The sequence below is a fragment of the Eptesicus fuscus genome, chromosome 15 (assembly GCF_027574615.1).
Source record: "Eptesicus fuscus isolate TK198812 chromosome 15, DD_ASM_mEF_20220401, whole genome shotgun sequence".
In the NCBI taxonomy this organism is placed as follows: Eukaryota; Metazoa; Chordata; class Mammalia; order Chiroptera; family Vespertilionidae; genus Eptesicus; species Eptesicus fuscus.
The window spans coordinates 75,541,590-75,569,527 of record NC_072487.1 but is presented as its reverse complement, the minus strand read 5'-3'; the positions used below and the strand labels follow the sequence as shown (position 1 = coordinate 75,569,527).

At 45.6% G+C, this 27,938-nt stretch overlaps 1 protein-coding gene, 1 non-coding gene and 1 pseudogene across 5 annotated transcripts in view; 2 read left to right on the top strand and 1 right to left on the bottom strand.

The window, feature by feature from the left end:
• Window positions 1-27,527, bottom strand: part of FUBP3 (far upstream element binding protein 3) — a 54,182-nt gene extending 26,655 nt beyond the window's left edge. For 2 of the 4 annotated variants that reach the window (XM_008152713.3, XM_028127082.2), the window contains exons 1-3: window positions 27,388-27,527; window positions 13,986-14,091; window positions 1,029-1,062 (exon numbers count right to left, since the gene is read on the bottom strand). In XM_008152713.3, coding sequence (XP_008150935.2) covers window positions 1,029-1,062; window positions 13,986-14,091; window positions 27,388-27,471 — 224 coding nt within the window. In that variant the 5' untranslated portion in view covers window positions 27,472-27,527. Of the gene's footprint in view, window positions 1-1,028; window positions 1,063-13,985; window positions 14,092-19,811; window positions 19,840-27,387 lie in introns of those variants that run through there. The other 2 variants (XM_028127081.2, XM_054727218.1) reach the window with 2 other exon arrangements.
• LOC114226782 (U6 snRNA-associated Sm-like protein LSm6) lies at window positions 4,780-7,892 on the top strand (annotated as a pseudogene).
• On the top strand, window positions 17,475-17,603 carry LOC114226800 (small nucleolar RNA SNORA33). The gene has a single exon (XR_003612911.2). It is a non-coding gene; the product is annotated as a small nucleolar RNA SNORA33 (small nucleolar RNA).
• Window positions 27,528-27,938: the final 411 nt, after the last annotated feature.

Genomic DNA, 27,938 nt, shown 5'->3' with positions numbered 1-27,938 from the left:
AAAATGTCACAAAACTCAGCCGTCGGGAACAAGTTTCGCCGACTCTCATTGAGGAGGAAACATATTAAGATGAACTGCTTTGGGCCTCCAGCAAAACAAAGCTCTATTTTAAATGCAAGGCTGAAATTTGTCTAAAGCACAAAGTATTATCTTTTTGGAAAGTAAAATCCTGATTAATTAAGGTCTTATAGGAAAGTTACATTTGATACTAACAACCTTATTTAAATTACTTTAATTCATTAAAAAACAAAGCAAACAAGGGAACAACAAAAAACCCAGGATAAATCTTCTGATTAACTGATGCCTGGTGCTGGTGAAGGTTAAGGATATGTTACAGTAACGGATACAAAACACACAATTTCATCCATTACAAGAAGAAGCTAAAGCATGGTTTCCAGTGCATTTTATCCTCTTTAAAGGGTAACTATGTGACCACAATACCCTATCTTACAGACTGGTCTTTAAGCCCAGAGGTCTTTTCATGTTTCTAATCCTCAATGTTTAAGGGAAGGCCATGAGGGGAAAGTGAGGCAGGGAATCAACTGGGTACTTATCCAAGGTTCTCTGGCAAGTCCCTATCACTATGGGGGACGGGGAGGGGGGAGGGGACCAGGTTCCTGGCCTCCCAGGCTCCTGATTCCTTGAGGACCAAAAGCTGTATCTACACTTGGGAAAAGGACCTATTTTCTGAAGTGAAGAGGTTAAGGATTCATAAAACACTGGGAAAAATGTTAAAACAAGAGGGAACATTCCATTGTCTCATTTTAAATTAAATGTATGTGAGCAGAAAGAACAGCTCCAACATTCTAGAAGTCTTTTAAGTTTACATACACTAACGGCTGATCTTTAATACGTTGTGTTAGTTTATCCTTTGAGCTTAAAAAGGGCTACAAAAACTTAAGTCTTAAAGATTAGCCCATGGTTTTCCACACTCTCAACCTCTGACTTTCTAACACTCTAGTACAGATGGTGGATCAATAAACAATTAGAATTGATCAATAAATAATAAAACATAACCCACTGCTTACCTTTGATGTACCAAGGCCCCTAACTGGTTACCTACTGTGGCAAAGAGAAAGAGAAAAGAAAAATCAAAGCATTAGCACGGATAAACTAACTTCATCCTTACACAAGTTCTTACCATTTCAAGGGGAAAAAAAGAAAGGCAGAAAGAAAGCAAATAGTAATTTAGGCTCAGTGGCTGAAATGAATGCGTTATATGATATGAAACAGGAGGGGACGTCTTGATCAGCACAGTCTCTAACTCAGTGTCCAGCTGAATGCAGGATAAGAAATTGATCTGTGTGTCCTCATGCTGAGATGCCTGGGAGAAAATCCTGCTTGCCTAAATCCCTCTCACTTCCTACCTCCCTCCTGTGCTCTGGATCCAAACTCAATGTAAAGATACCGAGGGTTCCTTCTTTCTCTTTTTAAAACAAATGAGAAGATCTGACCCCCTAGCTCAGAAGCATTGTTAGGGACGGCCCCTTGGCAGCTGCAGTCACTAAGACCGTGCACATATGCTCCTGCCTGCCATGGGGCGCCCCCATTCTCCCCACCCTCCCAGGAGCATAAACTCAAGGAGAGGATCTGGCTTCCTCCCTCCTCGGGCCTCTTCACTGACCCATCTAGCAATCTGTGAGACGCTCAGAATGAACAACTCCTGCCTTTCAAGCCCATTTCACAGAGATAACAGTGCCAAACAGCCTCTGATTGTGAAAACCAGCTCTGTAATCACATTCCCACAGAACCACCTCAGCTCCACTTTTTATTTCAGTTCCTCCTCTTTCAGCTGTTGTCGAGTGTCCCTGTCACTGCTTAGCAAAAACGATTCTGTGGTGTTTCTCTCCTGGCAAATGCAGCTAAGGAAACACAGTCAGCAGACAGTGCACAGTATAAATCCTACACATATTGCAAGAAACTGAATGAGCCTTATAATGTGCTAATGAGAGCATTCAAAAACATGACTAGGGAAAGTTCTAAGCAGGACAGATAGGAGATAAGTGCGAAGGATCAATGACATGAACCTCAGAACAAAGAGTGACATGGTTTAGCATCTGAAATACAGGACTCCAATCGCTCTTCCTTCTGCTTAAACTTGACCGTCTTTCTCTGACTGGACAGGAACTGGTCATAAAAAGAAGCCAGATGCTGCTATTTTAAAAGGAGAAGAAAAACACCTAGAGAAATAATGCCAGCAAAAAGTAAATGAAGCTACTGAGTCAATACCATATTTCTTCTGGATCAATAGCAAGATAATGGTCTGCAGCCAAAATATTGACATTATATACTATTAACCTGCTTATCTCGGGGATAAGAGTTGTTTTTCATTGACTCTTAAGTTTTTCTTTTTGCATTTCCAGTTTGCATATGACAAACGCTCTGGCTTGGGGACTCTCACTCCACACGAAAACTGGACAATCAGCAGCTTAGGGAAGAAATCCTCACCACACACTCAACCCCTGAATGTGTGAGAGAGGCAGGCCCATCACCCAAGGCAGTGGGAATGGAAGAAACAGCCCAGAGTGCCCTCCAGCTGGGTTAGCTGTCCCGGTGAAGGGTCAAGCTCAGCTTCCCTGCTTACACCAGAATTCTTCTCGTAGGGGCACAGAGTCCACTGCAGACTGAGGAACTAAAATGCCTGGAAATGATGAGAACAGAGGAGAGGCATCTGTTCCCTAAACAGAGCACCTCGGCCAGACCGGGGCTTCTGGCCTGCATGCTGTGCGGTTAAGACTTGTCAAAAGGCCCTAACCAGTTTGGCTCAGTGGATAGAGCGTCGGCCTGCAGACTGAAGGGTCCCAGGTTCGATTCCGGTCAAGGGCATGTACCTTGGTTGTGGGCACATCCCCAGTAGGAAGTGTGCAGGAGGCAGCTGATCGATGTTTCTCTCTCATCAATGTTTCTCTCTATCCCTCTCCCTTCCTTTCTGTAAAAAAAAAAAAATCAATCAAATATATTAAAAAAAAAAAAACTTGTCAAAAGGCTGATGATCTTCAGCTATTTCAGACAGAAACGCAGAGTAAAAGGCAAGGCTACCGTAAAGAACTCCATGAGATCTGGGGAGCATTCGAAGGCTCCTGGTCAAAAAGCCGTTGGAAATTTTGTGCTCATCACAGAAAAGGAAATTCCTTTTTGGTGACAAAGTATGTGTCACAGGTACCACGCACGGTGTCATTTCTGATGGCCAACTGCTCTGCTGACAAGTGCAGGTGCTTAGAAACCAAAAACAAGAGCGCACACACCATCAGCACACAGATGGGCTGCTGAGAGCCACACCACCCAGGAAGGAAATCAATTCAAACCCAGACCCAACTCTCAGTTAGTGCACCCTTAAGGATAAATGGTCTCCATCCTCCAAGCCAATGTTAGCCAATGCTGAAACGCCTGACTTAAAGTTGCACTCCCTTCAAAAACATTCCCATTTGGTGCTTAAAAATGAAAAGCAGCAGTTAGGCAAGGGGCACGGGCACTCACTCAGCACAGATAATGTCCAACTCCACGAAAGGGGGGTGAGGGCCTGGGGGGTTCTGCTCGGTCTTCATGATGAAGGGGGTCAAATGAGAGAGGCATATGGGAACACCTATAAAGCTCAATTTAATGGTAACTACCATCATTTTACTGCAAAAAAGAAAACTGCTGAAATATCAGTCCTATTTCCCCTAATGGTGCATGCTGGTTGACAACAGTTCCTCTTGCCTCGAAAATTCACCTGCGCGCTCAATTCTAGCGCACATGCGTAAACACACACACAGGTGTCGTTCTCATTTATCTTGCCCACTATATAATGGGAAGCCCCCTGGGCTATGGAAAAATGAGCTCCCCACAGAAAATATTCACACTACAATATGAGAAATTCTTTCTGAAGAGTAACACTCTGCCAATTTCAATAATGATTTTTTTTGGGGAAAAACGGCAGCTGGACACATATTTACCCATCAGTAAGAAGGAAGTCTTCATTTTTCTTCCCCCAAAAGAAATGCTAACAAGTGTCGCTGGGGAACGTACCCAATTTTATACTAGGTATCAAATGTAATCGTTAACCGCCACCCCCCTCAAAAAAACCCAAGGAACAAAAGCACCCTCACTCCTCTGCCAGCGCAGACAGCACGCTGGCCTCGCGCACAGCAGGGACCAGAGGCAGGTGAGTGGCGGTCAGCAGAGAAATGTCAGCTGTTTTTGCAGAACTGACAAAAATAATAAATAAGCCAGACCTTCCTCTTCAGGTTTTGAAAACAATCCTCCTGTGCTTGGCTTGGATTCCAGACTCCTCTGTCTCCGAAGCTAGCTGCAGCCATTTCTGCAGTTTTCCAAGCGATTTTAAAAAGCTTTTCTCCCAAGGACAATACAAAGGCTTCCTGTGTTCTAAGCAGCAACTCTCACCCCAGGGCCTCAAAACACTGACATGCTGAGTTCAGCTGCAAGTCCCTAGACAAGTAATCTGTTACTAATTCTGCAAATTATTATTTTTAAAAGTGAGAATAAATTCAAGTTGATCTCAAGAATGCCCCTCACTTGCAGTCTAATATGCTCTTGTGAGTGGCTGAGAACACCAGCTCTACTTCCCAAGGCGCCGCAGCGGCATGCACCCCCTTAGTCCTACAGAGCCCTAAGAGGCAGGCGCTGGTATCAGCAGTCCCACGGTACCCGGCCAGGAGGGTGCGGACACACCCGAGCCCTCAGAACAGTGCCCATGAGTGCCTGGGCCCATGTGCGCTCTGTTCCCATCGCGCCTTCCAGGTGCTGGGAGAGGGCACCGTGCCAGGTCCCGGGGATAAAATGGTGAGCAAGATCATCTCTGCCCTCAAGAAGCTTCAGAGTCCAGCCGGGAAAGCAGAAAGCTCCATGGGCAGAAACCTGACCTGGCCTCCAGGGATGTGGAGGAGTCAGGAACCCCAGTTCAAGTGCCTACTGAAGGCCCGACCCAAGGGTCTCTGTAGTCAAATAAGAGGAAAAGTACGTCTGATTTACAGCACCGTGCCTTATTCTCACTTAATCCGGTGGTTATGACATTCATGTGGGTCAGGACCAACTTTATAAAAAAATGAAATAGAAAACCAAGTGTTTATATAGTAATATAAGCGTATGTAGTAATACAGCTTTTACTTCAGTTATACATGTTTCAACATATGTTTACTAACTAGTTCTGGTGGAAATATGAACACTTGTCACATGGTAAGTAGTATTTAGAAAGTTTGAAAATAACCTGTTATAATCCCGATGATAGTCTCATTAAGTAGATATTATCTTAATTTGAGGTAAGAAAACAAAGGCTCAGAGAGGTTAAGCAATATGCCCAAAGTCACACAGTTAACTGGCAGAGCTAGGATTCAAGCCCTAACCCACCAGACTTTGGAGTCCACATTTGCAAGCAGACACTATCCTGGCCTTTGAGACAGAGACCCCAGGTTTGAAGTCTTCCTTCTGGTTCTTATCGGGAATCAGCTTGGTCAGACCATTTCTCAACATCAGTTTCCTTAGCTATACAGTAAGGAATTTAAGCACCCAGTTCCTTCCAGCAGCGAAGGAACCTAATGATTAACCTATTCTTAATCCATACAGGAGCCCCCAGCACTCCATCTTCAAACCTGGCCATCACGCACCTCTTCTTCATTCCAAAGGGTTATATAAATGAGCTCATCCAGTCCGAACCATTGGGGTTGGCTTTTTCACTTGGCACAACTCCCTGGAGATTCGGCCAGGCTCTTGTGTGTGTCACCAGTTTGCTCCCTTTTACTGCTGAGGAGTACTGGATGGAGCAGTTTGTTAACCATCCCCTGCTGAAGGACATCTGGGCTGTTTTCAGTGTGGGGCTACTATGAAGATCTGTGGATAGTTTGTGTGTAAACATAAGTTTCTCTTCTCAGGAATAAAAGCCCAGGAGTAGAACTGTGGACTGAAAATGTAAATGCATGTTTCGTTTCATAAATTTTCTAGAGAGGCTGATGTGTTTTAAAAGCTCCTCAGGTGCTGCATATGAGCATAACCAATGGGCAGACAGTAGCGGGGGAAGGCATGTGCTGGGGGATGGGAGTGGCTGGGGAGAGGTCAATGGGGGAAAAGGAGACTCATTTAATACTTTAAACAATAAAAAATTTAAATAAAAAAAAGGAGTTTTACCAGATGTACAAACAAAAAAGCTCTTCAGGTGGTTCTAACACTCAGCCAGGGTAGAAAGCCACTCTGGGTCACATACTTTCTAAAAGGATTTTGAAAAAACTATGAATCCCCTTTTAATTTGACATCTAAAATTAGCCCCTAGATTAATAACTGCAAACAGGTCTAGATCATTCATTTTTGTGGAAAATGTCTACTGTTTGACCTAGTTGGCTAAGCCAATTGTCAGACCAAACAGTCAGATCATACACTGCCAAGAAAAACCCCCTCACTTCCTTTCCCAGTTCACATATGTGTTAATATGCATCCACCTGACGACCACTTACTTCTGAATTATAATCCTAAAATGAATGGATGGATGAAAGGGGAGGTGACTGCATGAGCCTTTGTCACAAGTTACATGGATAAAATCAAAATCCGATCCTGTCACTACCATATTTCTTTTTTTTAAAAATTGGTTTTAGAGAAGGGACAGGGAGAGAAACATCAATGATGAGAGAGAATCATTGATCAGCTGCCCTCTACTGGGGATCGAGCCCACAACCTGGGCATGTGCCCTTGACCGGAATCAAACCCAGGACTCTTCAGTCGCAGGCCGACGCTCTATCCACTGAGCCAAATCGAGTAGGGCCCATATTTCTTGACAAGACTCTCATGCTTTGTGACCGTGGGACTCCCCAGCCTTTGAGGTGTGTGGGGGTTCTACACCCAGGGGAAAAGGGCACGTCTCCAGCACAGACACAAGTCTCAGAGAGCTCCACCTTAGGGAAGAGTGTGCACGGAAGTGCAGAGCTGGGAAAGGTTGCTTTAAACCCACCACACCAGGCCCACCTAGCCCCTGGTGGGTCTTCCTTCACCCAGCCTGAAGACCACTGCTTGAGAGCCAGGGCCCTGGTTTACTTCATCTACTTCGTAAAAGGCCAATCTGCCCCTCCCCCTACACCTCCCACCTCCCAGGAACTGAGTTTCCGTCCTGGCTCTTTATCCCTGCAGCACCCATCATTACCCTCCACTGAGGGAAAGTACCAACATCTCTGAGATTCGTTTTTCTCTCTTTCCAAAGCAGAGCTCTGGTACTTGCAGGCTCCCACCTGAGTGGTGCGGGCTACAGGCAGTCTGGACGCCCACGACCGCTGGCAGCTCTCACTACTGTCCTCCTTGAAAGTCTGGAATTTTAAAAATCTTTCTTCCTGGAGGGGTTGGGGGGGGGCATTGGGGGGAAAAGGACACCTATGTAATACCTTAATCAATAAAAAAAACACACGTTCTTCCTCACTCTCTTTTTGTCTTTGCTCTATGACAAGTGCTGGGTGGGTGGGGGGGAACACTTGGAAAGGGCCACAGAAATCTTCTATTCCACGTGGTGGAGGCCGGGCTTGGGGGCGCCTAGAGTAGTAATCCTGGGTCCCAGCCATGAGATGAGGACCCGCAGGGCTTGAGAGGTGAAACGGTCACCTAAGGCCCACAGCTTATTAAGTGGCAGAGCTGGGATTAGAACTCAGGTGTCCCGCCTCCCCGACTTCTGATCAGGATTAAAGTAAGTCGGTGGGAGCAAACCCCCAGCATCGTCTTAAAGCACATCACTGGACATCAGTGGTAAAATGAAATTCTGGACTGGATTATCCAGGGGCCCTGGCTTGCCTGGGTGGCTACATGAATATAGCCCTGGAGTAGATGAAGACTTTGAAAACGGACAACTGAGGAATGAGTATAGAGATGCATTTATCCAAGGAAACAACGTGTTACACATAAGCACACAGAAGAGGAGGAAGTGACAGCATCAAGAGTACAGTACTTTTCATCCGTAGATATATTTTTTATGAGATCTTTTTGTTTTTAAAATGTAATTTGTAATTTCATAATAGTTGGTGATTTCTCACTGACATGTAAGAGAAATATATAAAACTAGAGGCCCAGTGCATGAAATTCATGCACGGGGGTGGGGAGGGGTGTCCCTTAGCCCAGCCTGCACCCTCTCCAATCTGGGACCCCTCAGGGGATGTCCGACTGCCAGTTTAGGTCTGATCCAGGCAGTTGACATCCTTCTCACAATCGGGACTGCTGGCTCCTAACCACTCACCTGCCTGCCTGCCTGATTGCCCCTAACCCCTCTGCCTGCCAGCCTGATAGCCCCCTAACCACTCCCCTGCCAGCCTGATTGACGCCTAACTACTCCCCTGCTGGCATGATCGTCCCCAACTGCACTCCCCTGCCGACCCGATAGCCCCCACTATCTTCCCCTGTGGGGCTGAGGGGACTGGGGGACTCCGGCTGGATGAGGCAGGGCTGAGGGAACTGGGGGACTCCAGCTGGATGAGGCGGGTCTGAGGGGACTGGGGGACTCTGGCTGGATGAGGCGGGGCTGAGGGGACTGGGCGCCACCATCCTCATATTCCCTCTTTATTAGATAGGACTGTGGATTTAATTGTAAAGAATCCTTCATTTGCCTTGCTGGTGTGGATCAGTGGTTGAACATCAACCTATGAACCAAGAGGTCACGGTTTGATTCCCTGTCAGGGCACATGCCCAGATTGCGGGCTCCATCCCGAGCAGGGGGTGTGCAGGAGGCCAATGATTCTCTATCATTGATGTTTCTCTCTCTCTTCCTCTCTGAAATAAATAAAAAATACAGATTTATTTTAAAAAAAAGAATTTTCATCTAAATGTTTCAGTCATTTTCTTTTTACCTCTATGTCAATGTGCAGAATGTAAAAAGATTTTTAAAAAAATATATTTTTTTTTATTGATTTCAGAGAAGAAGGGAGAGGGAAAGAGAGATAGAAACATTAATGAGAGAGAATCATTGATTGGCTGCCTCCTGCACACCCCGCCCTGGGGATTGAGCCCGCAACCCAGGCATGTGCTCTTGATGGGAATCGAACCTGGGACCCTTCTGTCCACAGGCTGACGCTCTATCCACTGAGCCAAACTAGCTAGGGCAAAATGAATTTTTTTAAGAGAAAAAAAAAATTCTATTCCAATTTCCTGTAAAGACTTCATTTGATAGTACACCCAAAAATTCTTCTTCCGTCACCCCACAGAAACATCATCGAACAGAAGCAGAAGGGGTGGGACTACGGAAAAGGTACTGCACCCGAACCAGAGAGAAGCCTTTGGGAGAAAAGGCAGGCACGTTTCCAAGCTGCGTGTGTACGCTCCCCGCCCCAGCAATGGCAGACACAGTGCTGCATCCACCAGAGTTCTGATCTGGTGTCGCATTTTCCAGAGAGGGCAGGGAGAGTGAGGTTTATTAGGTTCAAGTAGAAAGCTCAAGAGGCAATAATTACCTCAGACCCTCCCAGGGTAGAAACCTGGAGAGGACGCTCCCACTGCCCCTAGAAAGACGGAGGGGACGATGAGAAGAGCGGCTTTGCCATCTGTCAGCCAGCTCCGGGCTAAACAGGAGAAATCACTCGTTTTCTCAGCGAGGCAGTTAGATAGTGGAACCTGAGACAGGGAGACTTGTTTAAGGAAATTAGGGGCGGGGGGGGGCGCGCGGGGAACCCTCTGTACGCCTCTCTAACTGCAGATTAAGAAAGTGCTAGAGTTAATCATTTGACAAGGCTGGTTTGAGATCAGAGGCTGGCAAACCGAGCCTGAGGGCCAGCTGCCCATTTCTGTAAACAAGGAGGCCCTGGAGCTCAGCCACCGCGTTTGGTTACGTGTGTCCAGGCTGCTTCCAGGCTCATGGCAGAGCTGAGCAGGTGGGGCAGAGGCCAGGACCGGAAAGCCTAAGATATTTACTATCTGCTCCTTTAAGAAAAAGCTTGCCAAGTCCTGATTTAGATTAAACTGACATTCACAGTTTTAAAACACGTGGCTAATGCTCTTCTCTTACATGTGGAGCTTACTTTTCAGAAAATTTTCTAAATGCAAATCACAGGATACAAAGGAGAATTTAGCATTGAGCATCTATTCCCTCCCGCTGAAGGCAGGCTGCAAACAGAGAACACCTCTATGGTGAGTGAGGGCATGTAGGGTCTGGCCAGAGAGGGACACCTAGGATCTGCAGAAAAAAGCAGGAGATGACATGTACCTTAAGGGACAAATGAACCTTAGAAGTTCAGAGCAGAATGAGAGGACTGGTGAGGGGACTGTAGGAAAAAGGGAGGGAGAGAGGGAAAGGAGGAGGAAGGAAGGAGAACAGGAGACAAGAGAAGATGAAGAGGCTGGGTGGCACCTGAGCGGGCACTGAAGAAAGTCAGGAGATGAGGATGAGGACAGGCTGCTAGGAGGAAGTCTGACCTATCAATTTGGAGACCTATGGGCTGAGTAGGAATCAGCCAGGTAAGAGCTGGGATGGAGGACATGTTTCTGGGAGAGCAAAGAGAACAGATGATTAGGCTGCTGAATGGGGGAGAGGCCAGAAGGGCAGGTAGGTGACAGCCAGGTTAGGCTGGGCCTCCCTGGTTACTGGAACCTGCCCTAGGCCTTACAGAAGAGGCAGAAACTGGTCAGACTGGCTCCAGCAGTGGCAAGAAGAAAGTACTGGATGGAAAGGGTGCCACACCCGACACCAGCAGGGAGATTCCCGAATTGAAGATTCTACACCTCAAAGGCTGTTAGAAAGCGTGGGTGCCAAGACTGAAGATGCTAACAATTAAAGTTATGTGACCCAAAGCTGGAGGGCAGGGCGCCAAGGCAGGCTCTGAAGGCTGAGCTCCAAACTCTTCCTGCTGGGTTCCAGGCGGCTGCTGACGGGCAGTCTCACAGACGGCTCCTAACTGCAGGAACCCCACTCACGCCAATCCCGTCTGCACCAGGAATAAACCTGTCCCCTGGCTTTCTGGCCTCGCACTTGTTCTAATCCTCCTATTCATCCACCTGTCTGTCTATCTCAGTGTCCCGAACAAACCCTGGGTTAAGGTTCTTTGTGGTCAACTTCAAGAGTTGAAATACTTTCAAACAGACCTAAGTAACACCTCCAAAAACGTCTAGTGGACTGAACTTTAACCTCCTGAAGGTTAAAGAACTCCGATTCACTGGCAAGTTAGAAAGTTCACATTGCTAAAGGTGATCTGGTGCACTTCTGTCACAAAACCCTAGGCCAAACCAAACCAAACACTGCAAGCCTTTGGAAATCTTTGTTGCAAAGAAAAAGCGATGGAATTCCTGCTTGTTGTTTGTCTCTGCTTTTCTAACCTTTCATCTCACAAACAGCAAGACTGTGCCCCCTAGAAAGCTGTGGGGCAAACACAAACACTTTCCTTGACAGGATCTGTTTATTCACATATCTATTCAGGAAAACAGAACTGGCCCAGTGACCTATCCCCATCAGAATATGCTGACAGCTGACAACAGAGGCTGAGGCAGGCCCACTGCCCAGGGTTTTCTCTAAGATCAACAGCAAATCTCAAACTCTACATGGGGGGACCAACGTGGAGGAAAACAATTCCTGTGATTCTGTTATTTAAACGGTGCTCACCAGAACAGGACTGACTTCATCAAACTGTAATGCAGAATGCAAAAAGCCCGAGTGACTTTGCTTGTTCTCCGAATACATCTGTTGTGTAAGACACAGGCATCCAGGGATGCCAGAGGCCGAACACGGTGCCAAAAGGTTCTCTCTCAGTTCTTTCCTACCACACTAGTAAGATGGCTTACTATTTAGAAGAAGGAAAGAGAGAAATTGTGTTCATTTTCTGACTACAAGGACTTAGTCCCCAAAAGGCAGGCATGCCAAAAATCAGGGTTCTCAAAAGAGAGGTGAGGGAGCTGGGTGAAGGAGGGCAAAGGGGGGGAAATGAAGGTAATCTGTAAAAGGTTCAACAACAACAACAAAATGTGAAAATAAACTATGATAATGCGCTGAACTTTCAAGTGAGATCCTGGACTTCCTGGTGACTTACTAACTACAGCTGCTGGCTTCCTAGGTCTCCTTATCATTAAGTTCAGAACCTTCTGCTAATTTCTTTCAAATGGGTATCAGAGGATTAACGGGGAAAAACGCCTGCAAAATGCCAACGGTCACATTTGCAAATATGTGGGTGTTCCCATGCAAAGAACACAGTGAATACCAGACACTGGATGCAGTTTCCACTGCAACTCGACTCCACACGTGGGTGAAAACAAGGCCGAGAGTTGTGAAACGTATTGATCTCAATTTCTGGAAACGGTGGGCCAGAGAGACGCTGTCCATTAACAAGATACGTGCTCAGTGCCAGACAACTTAGTTCTCCTTTCCTATCGATGTCTCACAGGAGAAGCAGAAGCATAATTGCCCTAAAAAGGTAAAAAGCTTTTTGCTAAGGCAAAATGCAGAGAATGCCATTAGTCATATTTGGTCTAAGAAATCACTAACACCAGTCAAATTAAAGAAGCGCATGGCGTATTATTTGGAAGCAGCAGTTTAAATGGTCACCGTAGTTCCAATGGCCCGGAGTAGACTTTCTATGTGCGTGATCATAAACATAAACCGTTGTTTTCAACAGAGAACTTGTACATCCAAATGTTATCCCCTTAAAATCTTCACAGTGTGAATCTATACAATTATTCCAAAAAGGTCCCCACATCCTGTATAATAAAAGCCCAGTGACCATAACGGCTTAATGACCAGAACGACCACTCGACCAGTCACTATGAGGTGCACTGACCACCTCTCAGTCCCCTTCTCCGCCCAGCCCCACAGGCTCCGATCACAGGTCACAGGATGGCGAACGGGGAACCGGGGTGGGTGGCGGTGGGGGGGGGGGGGGGACTGGGGACTGGCGAGCGGGTGGAACAGCTGACCTCTTGGTCCCTCCCCTCAGCCCACAGGCTCCGATAGCAGGATGGCAAACAGGGAACCAGGGTGGGTGGCGGCGGGGCGGGACTGGTGAGCGGGCGGAAGATGGCCCTGATCGCAGGCTAGGCCTAGGGACCCTACCCACGCACGATTTCATGTGCTGGGCCTCTATTCTAAAAACAATGGCAATCTCCTCTTTTAGAATCCCATGGGGACCAGAAAAAAAATCAATCAAGCCAAATTACATTTTTCCTATGTATATAAAAACATGTATTTTTTTTTAGAAAAAGGGATTACATATATAATACATCTTGTTGCACACCTTGATTTTTTTCACTTAACGTATCACAGAAATATGTACACACATACATGGTTGGGTGCATATGCAGACTGACAGGACAGAAGGAGACACTGGCCCACCACTGTGTGAACATTCATGTACCATCTAGTATATTTCACAATCCCTGTTATAGTCATACTTTGTGGAAGACCAAATCAGATAAAGAAAGGCCAAGTTCTCTACAGAAGCACATTTGGTAGATTCTCTGCCAGGGTGCTGGTGATAGGCACTGCTAATTGGTTTCAAATTTTGGGGGGTTGGAGTGGAGTTGAATATATAAACAAACCAGCAAAATTACAAATGAATGAATGAATGAAAGGAAAAGGAATGTTTCTAGAAAGAACTTGTCATAAATGGGAATGATGAAAAACCAGCAGATAGATCAGAGAAAGGTCATCTCCCTCCCCCCTTTCCTTTCTTTAAGGTCAAGATATAGCCACGGCTTCCTCAGAGCTATGCACCAAAACTTAGCTTTTCTTTTGAGAAAAGTGGAAACTTCAATTCTTACATGTGTACTGAAAGAACGGAGGGCTAAATCCAGCAAAACTATCAAATCTGCCAAATTACTTCCAAGCTGACGCTCAAAGGCCAAGTCTTTCCCTGAGAGCCCAGCTAAAAAGATTCCTGTATTATCAAGGCAAATAAGAACTCAAATGCTGGAGAATTGCTGAGAAAAATCATCCTAAATACTTCCCTCAGCCATTCCTCTTCAGAGTGTGCTGGAGAGCTGTTAAGGAAATGGCTGACACAACTGCACTGACAGGTTCACTACCACCTGAAAGGCAGACACTGACAACAACTTACCTCCGTCATCCAGGGGCCGCTTTTGCACTCCATATCCATACACGGAGGGGTCCACTAGAGGTGTGGAATTATTCAAGTGAGGAATTGAATCAATTTTAGCAGCAATCTACAGAAGAAGCAGATTCAAACATTCAGGAACAAATCATGGCTCTATGAGAGTCCTCTTTAGAGGGCTGTTTTTTCACCCTCCCCCCACCCCAACCTACATTAATGTAAGGAGATGTCATGGTAGGATAAACACTTTTCACTGTTAACTGAGTTTTCTTTTGGTCTTAATAATCATGTGTCTTTAGAAATAAAATAGTACCAAAAATGTGTCTTTTACAAGCAATTAGTGTTTCTAAGCCATCACTTAAAATACAGGCATACTGCATTTGAAGAAAAAAAGCAGGCCAACAATAAGAAAAACTTTGCTCAAAAGGTTTTATCACAGGATTCCTTTAAGAAACAAATTCCCCAACAATATTTAAAAGGCCATGTTTGCTCAACTGACAACCCTTTAGGAATATATCCATCCTATTAACTGTGACATCTATAAAAGTGATGATGCAATCTACAGATATAAGGCAATAAGCTGCTCTTCGTTGGAAGTGTCTGAATGGGGGGGGGAAGGGGATGACTGTCTGTCCAGACTATTGTAAGATTCCTGCACTTGAGAAAGTAAGATAATCTGAGACCTATTTCAACTTTTAATATTTTATTTATTATCAGTTAAAGAACAGAACATAGCTATTAAAAAATTTCCCCCAGAAACAAATGCTACATAGACTAAACTACTTTGTTCTCATTAGGAAATGATTGTGATCTTCACAATAAATCAACTCTTTGATTTAATCAATGTCTATAGCAGTTGCTCTTGATGTTACTCCCCGAATTAAGCCTAGCACACCTGTCTCAGAGAGCAAAACCTTTAGTGGAAATTCTGAACGTGTCCCAATGTGCCCAGAAGTCTGAGACCTTCCAGGACCCACGTAAAGATAAATTACCTTAAACAAACAATTAAAGACAATCACGAAAACCCCAGGCAAGACTTAAATGTCCTGGGGTCAGGGCTTGTGCCTTCCATTTACTGGTTCTGTGATGTTGGGCAAGTCTGTTCCTTCTCTGCTTAAGATCCTCTGGATATAATACCATCTGCTTCATAGTTTTTGAAAAGATAACAACATACTCTGAACACAAAAGAGCTTTGTACACTGAAAAGCACTTCACAAATACCAGGGCTGTAAAACAAGGCAAATCACCCAACAAATGGTGATTGCCTACTATGTGCTAGGCTGTTCCAGGCACCAAGGCTCCTGTGGCGAACAAGAATAACCAAGCCCCTGTTCCCTGGAGTCAGCAGTCGGTGGGGAGTCATGGGTACACAATAAACTGAGCATTTCAGGTGGCAACAGCATGATGCCAATAAAATACAATGACATTTAGAGAGTGCTTGGGAGAGCTACTATATATAGGGCGATCAGGGCAGGACACTGGGAGGTGACATGTAATCTGAGACCTAAATGATGAGCAGCAGCTGGCTACACAAAAATCTGAGGAAGAGCTGTCCAGGCAGAAGCAACAGCTTGTACAAAGGCCCTGAGGCAGGAGCAAGTTTGGTAAGTATAAGCCTAAAAGAGAGAAGTTAATGTCATTAGAGTAGAAGGAATTAGATGTGTACTAAGAAGTAGGCAGGAGCCAGCTCACATAGGGCTTTACTGATCATGGTAAGGGGCTTGGATTTTACAGAAAGGGTGATCAGAAGCAACTAGAAGGCTTTCTAAGGGAAGTAATGTGCTCATTTGTTTTTAAAAGATGCTCTTAGACAAGACAAATAGATTCTAAGTGGTCAAGAATAGGAACACCATTAGGTGTTCTAATAGGAGGTATTCTAAGCTAAGGGTAAACAAAGTATGGTTGGTGAACCACCCGCTTTTGTAAGGAAAGCTTTATTGAACAGAGCCACACCCATTAGTTATCGGTAAGGAGTTGCAGAGACCATATAGTGTGCAAAGCCATACTATTTGGACCTTTAAAGAAAAAGTTTGACAATCTCAAATACTAAAGATAGACAGCTGATAGAAACCCCACCTCCTATATCCAAGTAAGTCTCTAAGGGCAAATGGCCATTTGCTCTTAAACAAAAGGCCGTATATAACCTGTCTAACAGCATTCTATCATCTACTTGCAAGCTTGCTCCCCTTATTTGTTTTGGATAAGCTTGTAGAGGTTGGCTACTTAATTTTAGATGCAAAAGTTACCTGTAAGGACTCAGCTGGTAAAGCAGGTGGGTTAAAAAGGTGAGAACACTGCAAGAGCTTGTGTCCACAGAGACCCTCTCGTCTGCCACATAAACTGGCTAATGTAAGGGTTTTCAAAATTGGCCTCGTTGCCCTAGCTGATCTGGCTCAATGGGTAGAGCGTCGGCCTGCGGACTGAAGGGTCCCAGGTTTGATTCCGGAAAAGGGCACGTTTTGGGTTGCAGGCTCAATCCCCAGTAGGGGGTGTGCAGAAGGCAGCCAATCAATGATTCTCTCTCATCACTGATGTTTCTATCTCTCCCTCTCCTTTCCTCTCTGAAATCAACTAAAATATATTAAAAAAAGAAAAGATTGGTCTAGTTGTTTTTTTTAAAGACAGACCAAAACATTCTCAGAAGACATGATCACCCCAAATCACAAAAGGGTATGACTATCAGTGGAGTCCCCCAACAGTGTGCATGTGACATCACTCTCAAAGACAGGGCCTCAAAACGTGCACTCTGCACATTAGGCACTCTCCCTGCTCCTTTCTGATGATACCTCATCTTCCAAATCTTCTTTCTTCCTGCCAACCAAACTAGCTAAATGTTATTCCCGAGTCCTCAGCCTTCCTTATTTTCCTCCCAAAGCCAATATGGTAAACATGTTACAATAGTTTTCTGTTCCTAATAGTGATTATATCAATAAGTGTCCTTTCAAATTTGTGACTGAGACTTTCAAATGTTTTTTTAATCCACTATTTTATTTTTAATTTTTTAAAATTTAGAGAGAGAGGGAGGAGGGACGGAAGGAGGAGGGACGGAGGGACAGCGAGACGGAGAGAGGGAGAGACAGACATTGATTTGTTGTTCCTCTTATTTGTGCATTCACTGGTTGATTCTTGCATGTGCTCTGACCAGGGATTGAACCTGCAACCTTGGCCTGTTGGTACAATGTTCTAACTTACTGAGCTATCTGGCCAGGGTCAGATTTGTTCTTAAGTCATGTTTGCTTCAGGCATCTATAACTAGGGAAATTTGTAATAATGGTTAAGAGGTGTAGCTCTGAAGTCAATAGATTGCATTTAAACTTTAGCTAAACAAATGTTAGATACAAGTTTAACATTAAAATATACAATTGCATCTCAATTTACATTGATATTTCATTGTATATTACAATATACCATAAAATTCAATGTGTTCGTTTCTTCATATAAATGTAACTTTATTCTAGGAAATGACATGAAATATCTACTAAAATAACCAGTTGAAAGCCAGCCAATAAGTCTGCTTACCTGAATGTGTTCTGCAGAAATTTAGAGAAAGCTGGCAATAGTAAAGCCATGTTACAAGCCTTAAAGACATTGAAGTCATTAAGGTCCCTGAAAATGGCTATAAGAAAAAAAAAAAAAATAACCAGTTGAAATTTAATGAGTGCTCACTATGTGCTAGGTACTCTAGGAACATTTTAAACATGCTATCTCATTTATTCCTTACAATGATTCTCTAGGAAGCTGGTGTTATTTCCATTTTTTAAAAATATCTTTTTTTGATTGCAGAGAGGAAGAGAGAGATAGAAACATCAATGATGAGAGGGAATCATTGATTGGCTGCCTCCTGCACATTGGACTGAGCCCACAACCCAGGTATATGCCCCTGACTGGAATCGAATCTGGGACCCTTCAGTCCGCAGGCGGATGCTCTATCCATTGAGCCAAACGGTCTATTTTTAAGATAAGGAAAAATGTGGCTCAGAGAAGCTGAGTGACCTGTCAAAAGTCACACATCTTGTAAGTAGCATAAATGGTATTTAAGCCCAGGCATGCCTGACTCAAGTCTATAACCACAGCTCTAAGCTACCTCTCTTTCCTCCACCTAATACTTTCTTAAACATATTTCACTTCTCAAGGACTTAAACCTAGTGGTTCACAGTACACAGACCTCAAGCAATTCCTCACATCGCAACGGGTCATTCTGAACAGCAGCTGCTAAGGAAAGTGGGGTACATTCTCAGTTAATGGCATAGGCCAGAAAATAAGAGTCACCGAAGCCAGAATCTACCAACAAAACCAAGGCCACTCCAGTCCTTATCTGAAAGCATGACCTTGAGGGGACTCTGCTACCCATTTTCTACCACTTCAATTACTTTTCCTGCTTTGGAGGGTAGGTGGGGAAGAGAATGGGTTATCTCACTACCTGTGCTATTTTAAGCACAGTAAAAGATGAGATATAAATGATAGACTAAATTTAACCTCCACTGCCAGTAGTCAGCGGAAATAAGAAGGAAGGGAGCACTGGACAAGGAGTCAGTCAAGAGTTTGGTTTTCCAGCCAGATCTTCCAGTGTATGACCTTGGGCAAGACCCTCAATGGCCTTGCTCCATGGTGTACACACCTGTGAAACGCAGGGACGAACTAAACCAGTGTTTTCCAGAGGAGTACACAGGTGATTTTGAAAGGTGCATGGATGAATATATATATTTTTTACAGTTACCTTCAATAAATGGCAAAGTTTTTCATTTATGACAGTGATTTCGTTTGCTTTTGAAAAATATTTCAAACAAATCCAAATTTTAAGATGATTTTAAATTAACAGAATATTGAGGGTTCACTGCTATGGCAAAAATCACAAAGGTAGGACACAGATTACTGAAGTGCATAAACATGGCAATTTATTACTCCCAGTGCACACCTTTAGAACTAAATTTCTCTGTTGACAGGTTTTGTAATCAAAGTAGTTCCTCCTATAAATCCAAATAGGAAGCTGTGACTATGTCCACACTGATTAGAACTTTATACTAAATGGAAATGGGCAAAGCCATCGAGCACCACCAAGTCCTTCACATATGATGTCCATGCTATCAATATAGCTACTGATGCTTTTCACAGATCCAGCAAGTAGAGGTGGAAGCTCACACCACCCAGGGAGCAGGAACCCGACTTACCCCCTGGAACCTCTGCTCTACAGTTCCCCAGAGTGGCCTGCTCGGGCCCTGGAGAATGCACGGGCTGGACTGAGAGTCTCTGCTGCCCACGGCAGGAACACGATGTGGCCAGAGCGGCCGAGGCGGGGCTAAGAGAAGTTCCAGAGGGCAGGGGCTGGAGTCAGGGCACGGGGCAAGTCCTAGTTCTGCATCCCACTACCTGGTGGGTCACAGTGAAGACAGCACTGTATCAAATGTACAGCACAACGACGAAAAGCCTGCTGCTGCCCTCATTTAATCTTCACAGTGACCTTATAAAGTAGCTACTATTCTCACTACTGTGGGGTTTGGAGCCTGCCTAGAACTGTATCCATGGGGATGACAGGGTAACAATGTAGAACAATGCCAGGCACATGGTAAGGAACAAGAACCGTTTGCTATTTTAACCTTTAATGGAAGAATAATGCTCCAGAAAAGTACACGGATACGTTTACAGCTCACTGAGTTTTCACTAACGAAAATGCCTGCGCAACTAGCATCCAGGTCAAAACAGAACATCACCAGGACCCCAGAAGCCTGCCTCAGGCCCCCTTCAGTCACTACACACCCCACCTCCCCCAACTTCTAATATTAGCCTCTAGTAACCTCCTAACTTGTAATATTAGCTATTTTTAAAAATTATTACCATGCCAAAACCGGTTTGGCTCATGGATAGAGCGTCGGCCTGCGGACTGAAGGGTCCCGAGTTCGATTCCGGTCAAGGGCATGTACCTTGATTGCGGGCACATCTCCAGTAGGGGGTGTGCAGGAGGCAGCTGATCGATGTTTCTCTCTCATCGATGTTTCTAACTCTCTATCCCTCTCCCTTCCTCTCTGTAAAAAATCAATAAAATATATTTTAAAAAAAAATTATTACCAACATTAATGATCTCCATTTTACACATGAGGAAACTTTGGCTTAAAGGAGATAGATAACTTGGCCAGTGACTAAGCTAGTAAGTGGCATAACCAGAACGTGAGCTCATATAGTCTGAAGTCAAGCTCTTAACCACTTCACTATATTACCACCTGGGAATTCTGTGACTATCAAATGAGAGAACATCTATGGAAGTTGTGCCTGGCACCGAGCATAACACAAGCTCAACAAATGGTAGCATAAGTGTTGGCAGAGATGGGGCCCCGGCTGGTCCTGCCCTATTTACTGGCATTGCCAAAACAAGGAATTCTATGTACCAATCAAGTAAGATAGCAGCTCTTCTTAGTACCTTCTCCTGACAACTTCGTGCCGCCCACATTGGGGAGAATTAAATACTCCCTTATCTGTGATTGCAAAGCATTTGATAACCCAGCTCTAAATAGCAGAATCTCACCGAGATAGTTATTGGTTCCACTGTCTCCTCACAAGGAGCTCTTTGAAGAGTGGATCTTCTCAATCGCCTCGGAAACCCTGGGACAAAGATTCCTTAACTGGGAGCTCTAGGGCTCAGCTTGAGAACTCTTGAATTTATATACAAAACCAATAAATATTCTGAGGAGTTCAAAGTTTTCAATAGTCTTTAAAAGGTCCATGTTCTGCCCAGCCGGTGTGGCCCAGTGGTTGCAACCCATGAACCAAGAGGCCGCTGGTTCGATACCCAGTCAGTGCACATGCCTGGGTTTTGGCCTGGATCCCCAGTGAGGGGAGTGCAGGAGGCAGCTGATAAATGTGTCTCTCTCATCAATGTTTCTACCTCTCTCACCCTCTCCTAAAAAAAAAAAAAAAAGAAAATCAATAAAAATATATCTTAAAAAAAATAAAAGGCCCATGTTACCAAAGTTAAAGAACAGCTTCCCTAATGCATAGCAAAATGCTTGGCACATGGAAGGTTCTCATTAAACATTTGCTAAATTTGCCCTAGCTGGTTTTGCTCAGTGAATAGAGCCTTGGCCTGCAGACCAAAGGGTCCCAGGTTTGATTCCAGTCAAGGGCATATTATACCTTGGCTGCAGGCTCCTCCTCAGCCCAGGCCCTGGTCAGGGCTCACGTAGGAGACAACCAATCGATGTGCTTCTCTCACATTGATATTTCTGTCTTTCCCTCTCTCTTCCACTCTCCCTAAAAATCAATGGAAAAATATCCTTGGGTGAGGATTAACAAAAAACAAACAAAACATTTGCTAAATTTAAAGTGCACACGGAGAAACCCATCTGTAGGCACAATGCTAAGATGACCACCTGAGGCTGTAAGCTGAAATACTGTTCCGGCTGGGATTCCCCCACCAAAGGCCCTAAAGATGACATGTCCATTAGTTTTCTCCCCTCCATGCCCTCTAATTCACCAGCATCCTTTCAATGCTTTGTTCAAAGACTCTGCTGATGTCTCAGCGAGATGAAAACTATGCAACTACCTCTGCAAAGGAACCAAATCCTTCTTAGAATGCACAAGACATGGGTGCAAGAACAATGTATATATTATTTGTGTGCCTCTGAGAAAACTGCTTTGTTTCCCTTTGGCTTATTTTCAAATATAAAGTGAGAAATATAACCCTTCTGGAATATTGGACCTGGTTGTTGTGAGAATTTAATCCAGTTAAGATAAAACCAGCTGCAAAGTTGTCTTATTTATCTTTGCACTGTCCCAGCATCCAGCAAGAAGCCTTGGACTCAGCAGATACTCGAATAATGGCAGGTAGGTAATCTGAATCACATCACTACTTCCATTAACACCACTCAGTCTTGCAAGTGATTTGTTTTCACCTGGTATTAGGAGAAAAGTGCCTCCAATAGAAACATCGGCTATTCTTTCCAAGTGTCTTTATAACGAAACTCAAAATGCAAAACATTTTCAAGAGAGACAGTTCTTAAGAGTAAAAGGATTGCACAGAAAAGCTAGGGACAGGAAAGTTTGAACAGACACCCAATACAGTAAGTCCTCCCTTAACGTCATCAAAAGGTTCTTGGAACTGCAGGGAAACAACATATAAAGAAACTAATTTTACTACACTAATCGACACAAGTAAGGGTAAAATTCCTATGGCATCTCATCAACATTATAACAAAACAATATTGAACGAAAACATGTTATTTGAGAACCTACTGTATAATCTATATATATAAAAGCCTAAGTGACCGTTGCAACCGAAACAACCGGATGACCAAAAAGGCTGCGTGGGGCAACCAGGCCGGCAGGAGGGTTAGTGAGGGACAACCAAACGACTGAGCGGCAGGCAGCATGGAGCGACCAGGCCAGCAGGGGGGTTAGTGAGGGACGAACAAATGGCTGAGCAGCAGCCTGTGTGGGGCGACCAGGCCAGCAGGGGGGGCCAGTGAGGGGCGACCAAACTACTGAACAGCAGGCTGCGTGGGGTGACCAGGTTGGCGGGGGGGGGCGGGGGGGGGGGGGGGTGGGGGGATGGGGGAGAGGGCAGTTGGGGGCAATCAGGCCTGCAGGCAGAGGCAGTTAGGGGCGATCAGGAAGGCAGGCAGAGGCAGTTAGGGGCGATCAGGCAGGCAGGCAGGTGAGTGGTTAGGAGCCAGCGGTCCAGGATTGTCAGACATCCCCCCAGGGGTCCTGGATTGGAGGGTGCAGGCTGGGCTGAGGGGACCCTCCCCCTCCCGTGCACCGGGCCTCTAGTGTATGACAAAGCAAAAGAGTGAAAAAAATATGACCAATTTTCTTTTTCAAATCCAGCTCATGGCCTTGAAGGGACCACTGAGATTATTTAGCTCAACATTTCCTAAGTTTGATCCACAGAACGGAATTTGGTTTTATGAAAAGAGGGTATGAAGTGATTTAACTTCAGGACATTTAGGCCTTAATGCACGTAAGCATATTAAAGGCTCCAAGAAGTCTTGTAGTAAAGACAATTCACCTTATTTAACCCTGTATTCCCCATGGAAGACATAGTAACAGCCTGTAGATCAAATGTTGGGAAAGACTAACCTAGTCCAAGGTCACACAGCTGCCCGCAGGAGCCTTAGATTGCCCAACTCTCCTCCCAGTTTTTTCCATTATAAATTTCAAATAAAACCTAGAAACGATGAGCTCACAATTGAAAAAGGATAAGAAAAAAGGGCTGTGGACTAGGCATCCCAATGGGCAGCGTAAAACATGAGCAAAGTGGTGGGAAGGAAGGCAACGAGAGAGTCAACACCTGTGCAAAGGGGCAGAGGCCACCCAGCTCCTGCCGAATACAGCCACTGCAAAATGTGGGAGCAGTGCGGAAGCCAGAAATCTCCGTTTTTATGTGAAATCATTCTGGTTTCTAAGTGCTGGCACTGTGTGAGTCAAACAAAGCAGGCCTGCAGGCCCACTGTGAGCCTTCCCCAGCCCGTGGGCCATGGGTTTAAGAACTCTGGTCTAGGTAAATTTGTATCTACAAATAATTGGGACTTCAAAGAACCATCCCTTCCCCTCTGAAATCAATAAAAAAAAATATTAAAAAAATTTTTTTAAAGAAAGATAGTCTCAGACGAAAATGAGAAAAGCCTTAGAGGCACACATACTATTCACTTGGAGTCTACCTTTCAATATCAAACATGAGGTTCAGTGCTTGCATTAGTGTGGTGACTCAAATGGACTCAATCCAACTGCCAATTCTTTAACAAGGGCTCGCTCTTTGCAGGGTACTCTGCTGGGTCCTATCAAAGATACAGAAGCAGCCCATAGATTTCCTGAAGGCATTGGTTTTCTTCAGGTGTCTGAGAAAGCTAAAAGGAACGTACATGCAGGAGTAAGTCCCTAGTGAAATGACTTGAGAGACTGAGCCACTGAACATGTAAGAGATGATCTCAGCGGAGTACAACTTAAACTGACTGAACATTCAGCACACTTGACTTTATGAATCAGAAACATCATATATTAAGTGAAGGCAGTATGTCTCAGGGAGTACCCAACAGCCAATGAGCAGAGGCTTTTTCTTGTTATGGTGGATGCACATTCCCTTGAAGATCTGGTGCTTGTGTACAGCACTCACGCCAAATCACCTACTGCCGAGGCTCAAAGTGTGAAACAGCAGCCTGGGAGGCAGTCTCTGGAGGCCCCTCACTAATCAATATATATATTTTTAAAGTGCTGGTAAAGGATAGGTTCTAATGTTACTCTCTACTGATTCTACAATGGCTTGATCAAAATCATTTGGGTGCAGAATCAACAGAATGTTCAATCAACTCCCTGGGGCACCAATTACACTGTATTCATGTGGATAGAATACTCTGGAGTTACGCAATGCAGAGGCACTGACTGGGTCTAGATCAAAATAGAACCTCCAAGTCCTAAAAAACATTAGCAGTTTGGCCAGATCCTTTCTTCTATTTACTAGCAGTTGATGACCGGCAGTTGGTAGAGCTGATGGAAGGTGCTGGGAGTCTGTAATACTCTGTGGATTTCGCACTGTCTTGTTAACAGGCAAATGTGCGGACACTTGACAGATGCTACTAAACCAGCAGTGGGCTTTCTGGAAAGGTTTTATATGCTTAGAAAACAAGATAAAACAGACTTTTATCTACTCATCCATAACCTCCACGAGGTCCCCTTATAACCCAGACCAGTGGTTGGCAAACTGCGGCTCTCGAGCCGCGGTTTGCCGCTCTGTTGACTAATGAGTTTGCGGACCACTGGGATAGGGGCTTAATCACAAGGAACAACAACAGCCTGTAATTATTGGAATCGAGAGTCTAGGTCAGTGGTCGGCAAACTCATTAGTCAACAGAGCGGCAAACCGCGGTTCGAGAGCCGCAGTTTGCAGACCACTGAGACAGACAGGGTAGAGGTGCAGCGAAGCTATAGAACAGGATAATCTATTTTGGCTTTGAGTCCACATCCCACCCTTATTAGGATCCTGCCCTCTCTAAACAAGTTGAAAAAATAGTACTTTATTTTTGCTAACCTGCCAATGACAGAACTCAATATGATGGGTTTTTTTAATACCCAGCAGTTTTCAATATTCATCTTTGGGACTGAATCAGATCACATTGCCACACTTGTGTATGTCCCTACAGAATGGCTGGATTATCCATTTGTGCCGAACATTGAGGTATAACTGAAACTGACTGAGCATTCAGCACACTAGACTTTATGAGTCAGAAACATCATATATTAAGTAAGTAAAGGCACGAGGAAGCTTCTAGATGCTAGCAGGGAAGTTGAGTAGATTGGGTACTGAACCCTAAATACCCATATTTAATAGAAACTGCAGGTTCAAATCCCAGCAGGATCAACTCAGATGCTATTATGATCTAGATAAACTGAGCACCATAGAGCTTCCTGCTCTCTGACAAACTGATGAGGGCCTTATAGATTGTTGCTGGTGTTTATGAGGACACATAAGAGAGGAAAAGCTTTGCAATCATTTAAATAAATACTGTTTTTACTTCCAGTTACTGCTGGGGGAAAAATCACGTCTCTGCAACATGCTGTGTATACAACAGAGAAGTAGAACCACCATCACCCAGATGACCAAATAATATGAGATCCTTTCAGGTAAGTTTTACTATAAGCATACAATATCTTAGACTTCCAACATGCCATTCTCGCCCAACGTAAATCTATAAATAAATCTAAAATTACCCACAAACCTGTTTTTTTTTTTTTTCCTTTAGTTTTTAAAGGCCATCAAATCCTTGGAGATAGTATCGACCTCCAGCAGTTAATATTCAGATGTAATACACTTACAGCAGTGTCTTCATTGGGCTTAATACTGCTCCAGTCAATGGCGCATTTCAGAGCTGGGAACATTTCCAATGAAGTTCCTCTGCTAGGAATACAACTACTGCTCCAACAATCCACATCAGGTCAGCATTTAACAGAGGGTCTCCCTCCCTCCTGAGGAGGTTGTCCAAGAATATGAGTCCAACCACTGGCTCAAGAGAAGCAGCAAGTCTTCTCAATGATCCAACATGCATTTTACGTTCAACTACATAGGCCAATTCTGCAAACTGAGGATCTGAGCTCTTTAGGGCAGTGACTAGAATTCTTCCTGGATACAGGAGGCCAACAAGGTGCCTGTCACACATCAGCACAGAGCGAAAGCCATTACATGTTAGCAGCCAGTGAGAAACAAGGTGCAGGACCTTGTGCTGGAGAGCAGAGCATGTAACACGCTGGCACGCAGAGTGGTGGAAGGGGAACGGGATGGCATGTTCATCCATGACAGCCACTGGTTGGCTCTGAAGTCTAAGATGGATTCTCACTACCGTACTGGTTGGTGCCTAGGCAGTAAGTGACAGGTCATCGGATAAAATTTTAGGTGGAACCATAGGTTTGGAAAGTTCTGGGATCCAACATAATGTCTACAGGAGCATCAGTATTAAAATGGAAAGTCAGTATCTGGGACCACAGGGAGGGTTCCCTCCCCTGGAATACTGGAAAGAGATGTAAAGACCACATCTTCAAGCGACCGAGTGGATCTTCTAACACAATGAGTCCTGTGGCTTTCTGTTAGGAATCAAGCAGTAATTAGTTACAGCCCAACTTTTAAAATGTCACTTAGTATGCCTACAATTAAAGAGGAAGAGACGATGAACACAGCAGAAGTTGAAGTGTTAGAGCTAACTTGTGAGCTTTACCCGCAATACAAGGATGTGTTCTATTCAAAGTCCCCTGCCCCAAGCCCCATGTGGCAGGCCCGATATCCATTCTCCAGGGAAGCATGTAACCTCTTAAAATCAGTTTATTTAACTCTGACAAAATGCACTACACTGTCAGATGGTCAAGTTTCATTGCTGGAATGAGTCCCTATCACATTCTCCCGGAGAGGAGAAACGATGGCCCATAAGGAATTTCCACCTCTTGTGGACCACCCACATCCACTTAACATTCTTTCTTCCCTCTCCAAGAGGACCCTCAAAAATGAAAGACTCCTGAATTAGAGAAAGTCCCAAGACGATGTTCCCCAAGTCTTAAGCTGCTGGGCCTGAGACAGCCGCCTTCTGTCTACACCCGGGTCCTCACCGTGGGCTCCCCAATCGGGAGCCTCAGAACCCCGCGCTGGCTGCCCTGAAGGTCCAGCTCCGGCCCCACGCGATGGGGCCAGGCGTCCGGGGCAGCCCCTTCCCCAGCGGCTGCCGGCACCCGGGAGACCCGCCCGGCAGGCTGGGCCTGGGCCTCGCGGAGGCGCCTCATGCCTGGGCTCCTCGGGCTGCAGGAGCCCCAAGGAACCGCCAACCCCGACCGAGGCGTCAGCCGGGCTGCCTCCCGCCCCCAGACGACCCCCTCCTCCCATCGGACTCGGGCCGGCCCCGCCTCGGGCTCCCCTGCTCCCGCCAGCCGGCCGCGCCCGTACCTGCCGGACCCGGTGCAGGGCGTCCACGAAGCCCTCGGCCTTCATCCCCACCGGAGCGCTCTGCCCCTGCACCAGCTCCGCCATTACCGCCCCCGCCGCCGCTCGGCTCCCGGTCCGGCCTCCCCCTCCGCTTGGGGACCCGTAGCCGGAAAGGGAAAGTCGCCCCACTTCCGGCGGAAGGGAAGACGGGACACTCGACGCGAGAGAAGCCGCGTCGCGTCTGAGGGACCGGTCAGGCCACGTGACCGCGGTCCGGCCGGAAGTGGGGGGCGGGGCCGCGGGGGGCGGGCCCGACGCGCGAGGCCGCCGTCGGGTCTGGAAGGACTGGTCGCGGCCCCGCCCCCCGGGCGTGATTTGGTCCAGGTTGCTCCGTGATGCTAACGGGCGCTTGAGGCTCGGATGGGGCCCGAGGCGTCCGGCTGTCGGCCGCTTGAAAACTGAGAGAGGGTGACGTGGCTCTCCCAAGACAGCGCCCCGCCGTGCTGGCTCCCGAAGAGCCTGACCCTGGCAGCCCTCCCAGGCATGGCCATTGGTTTGGGACTATTGGGAGC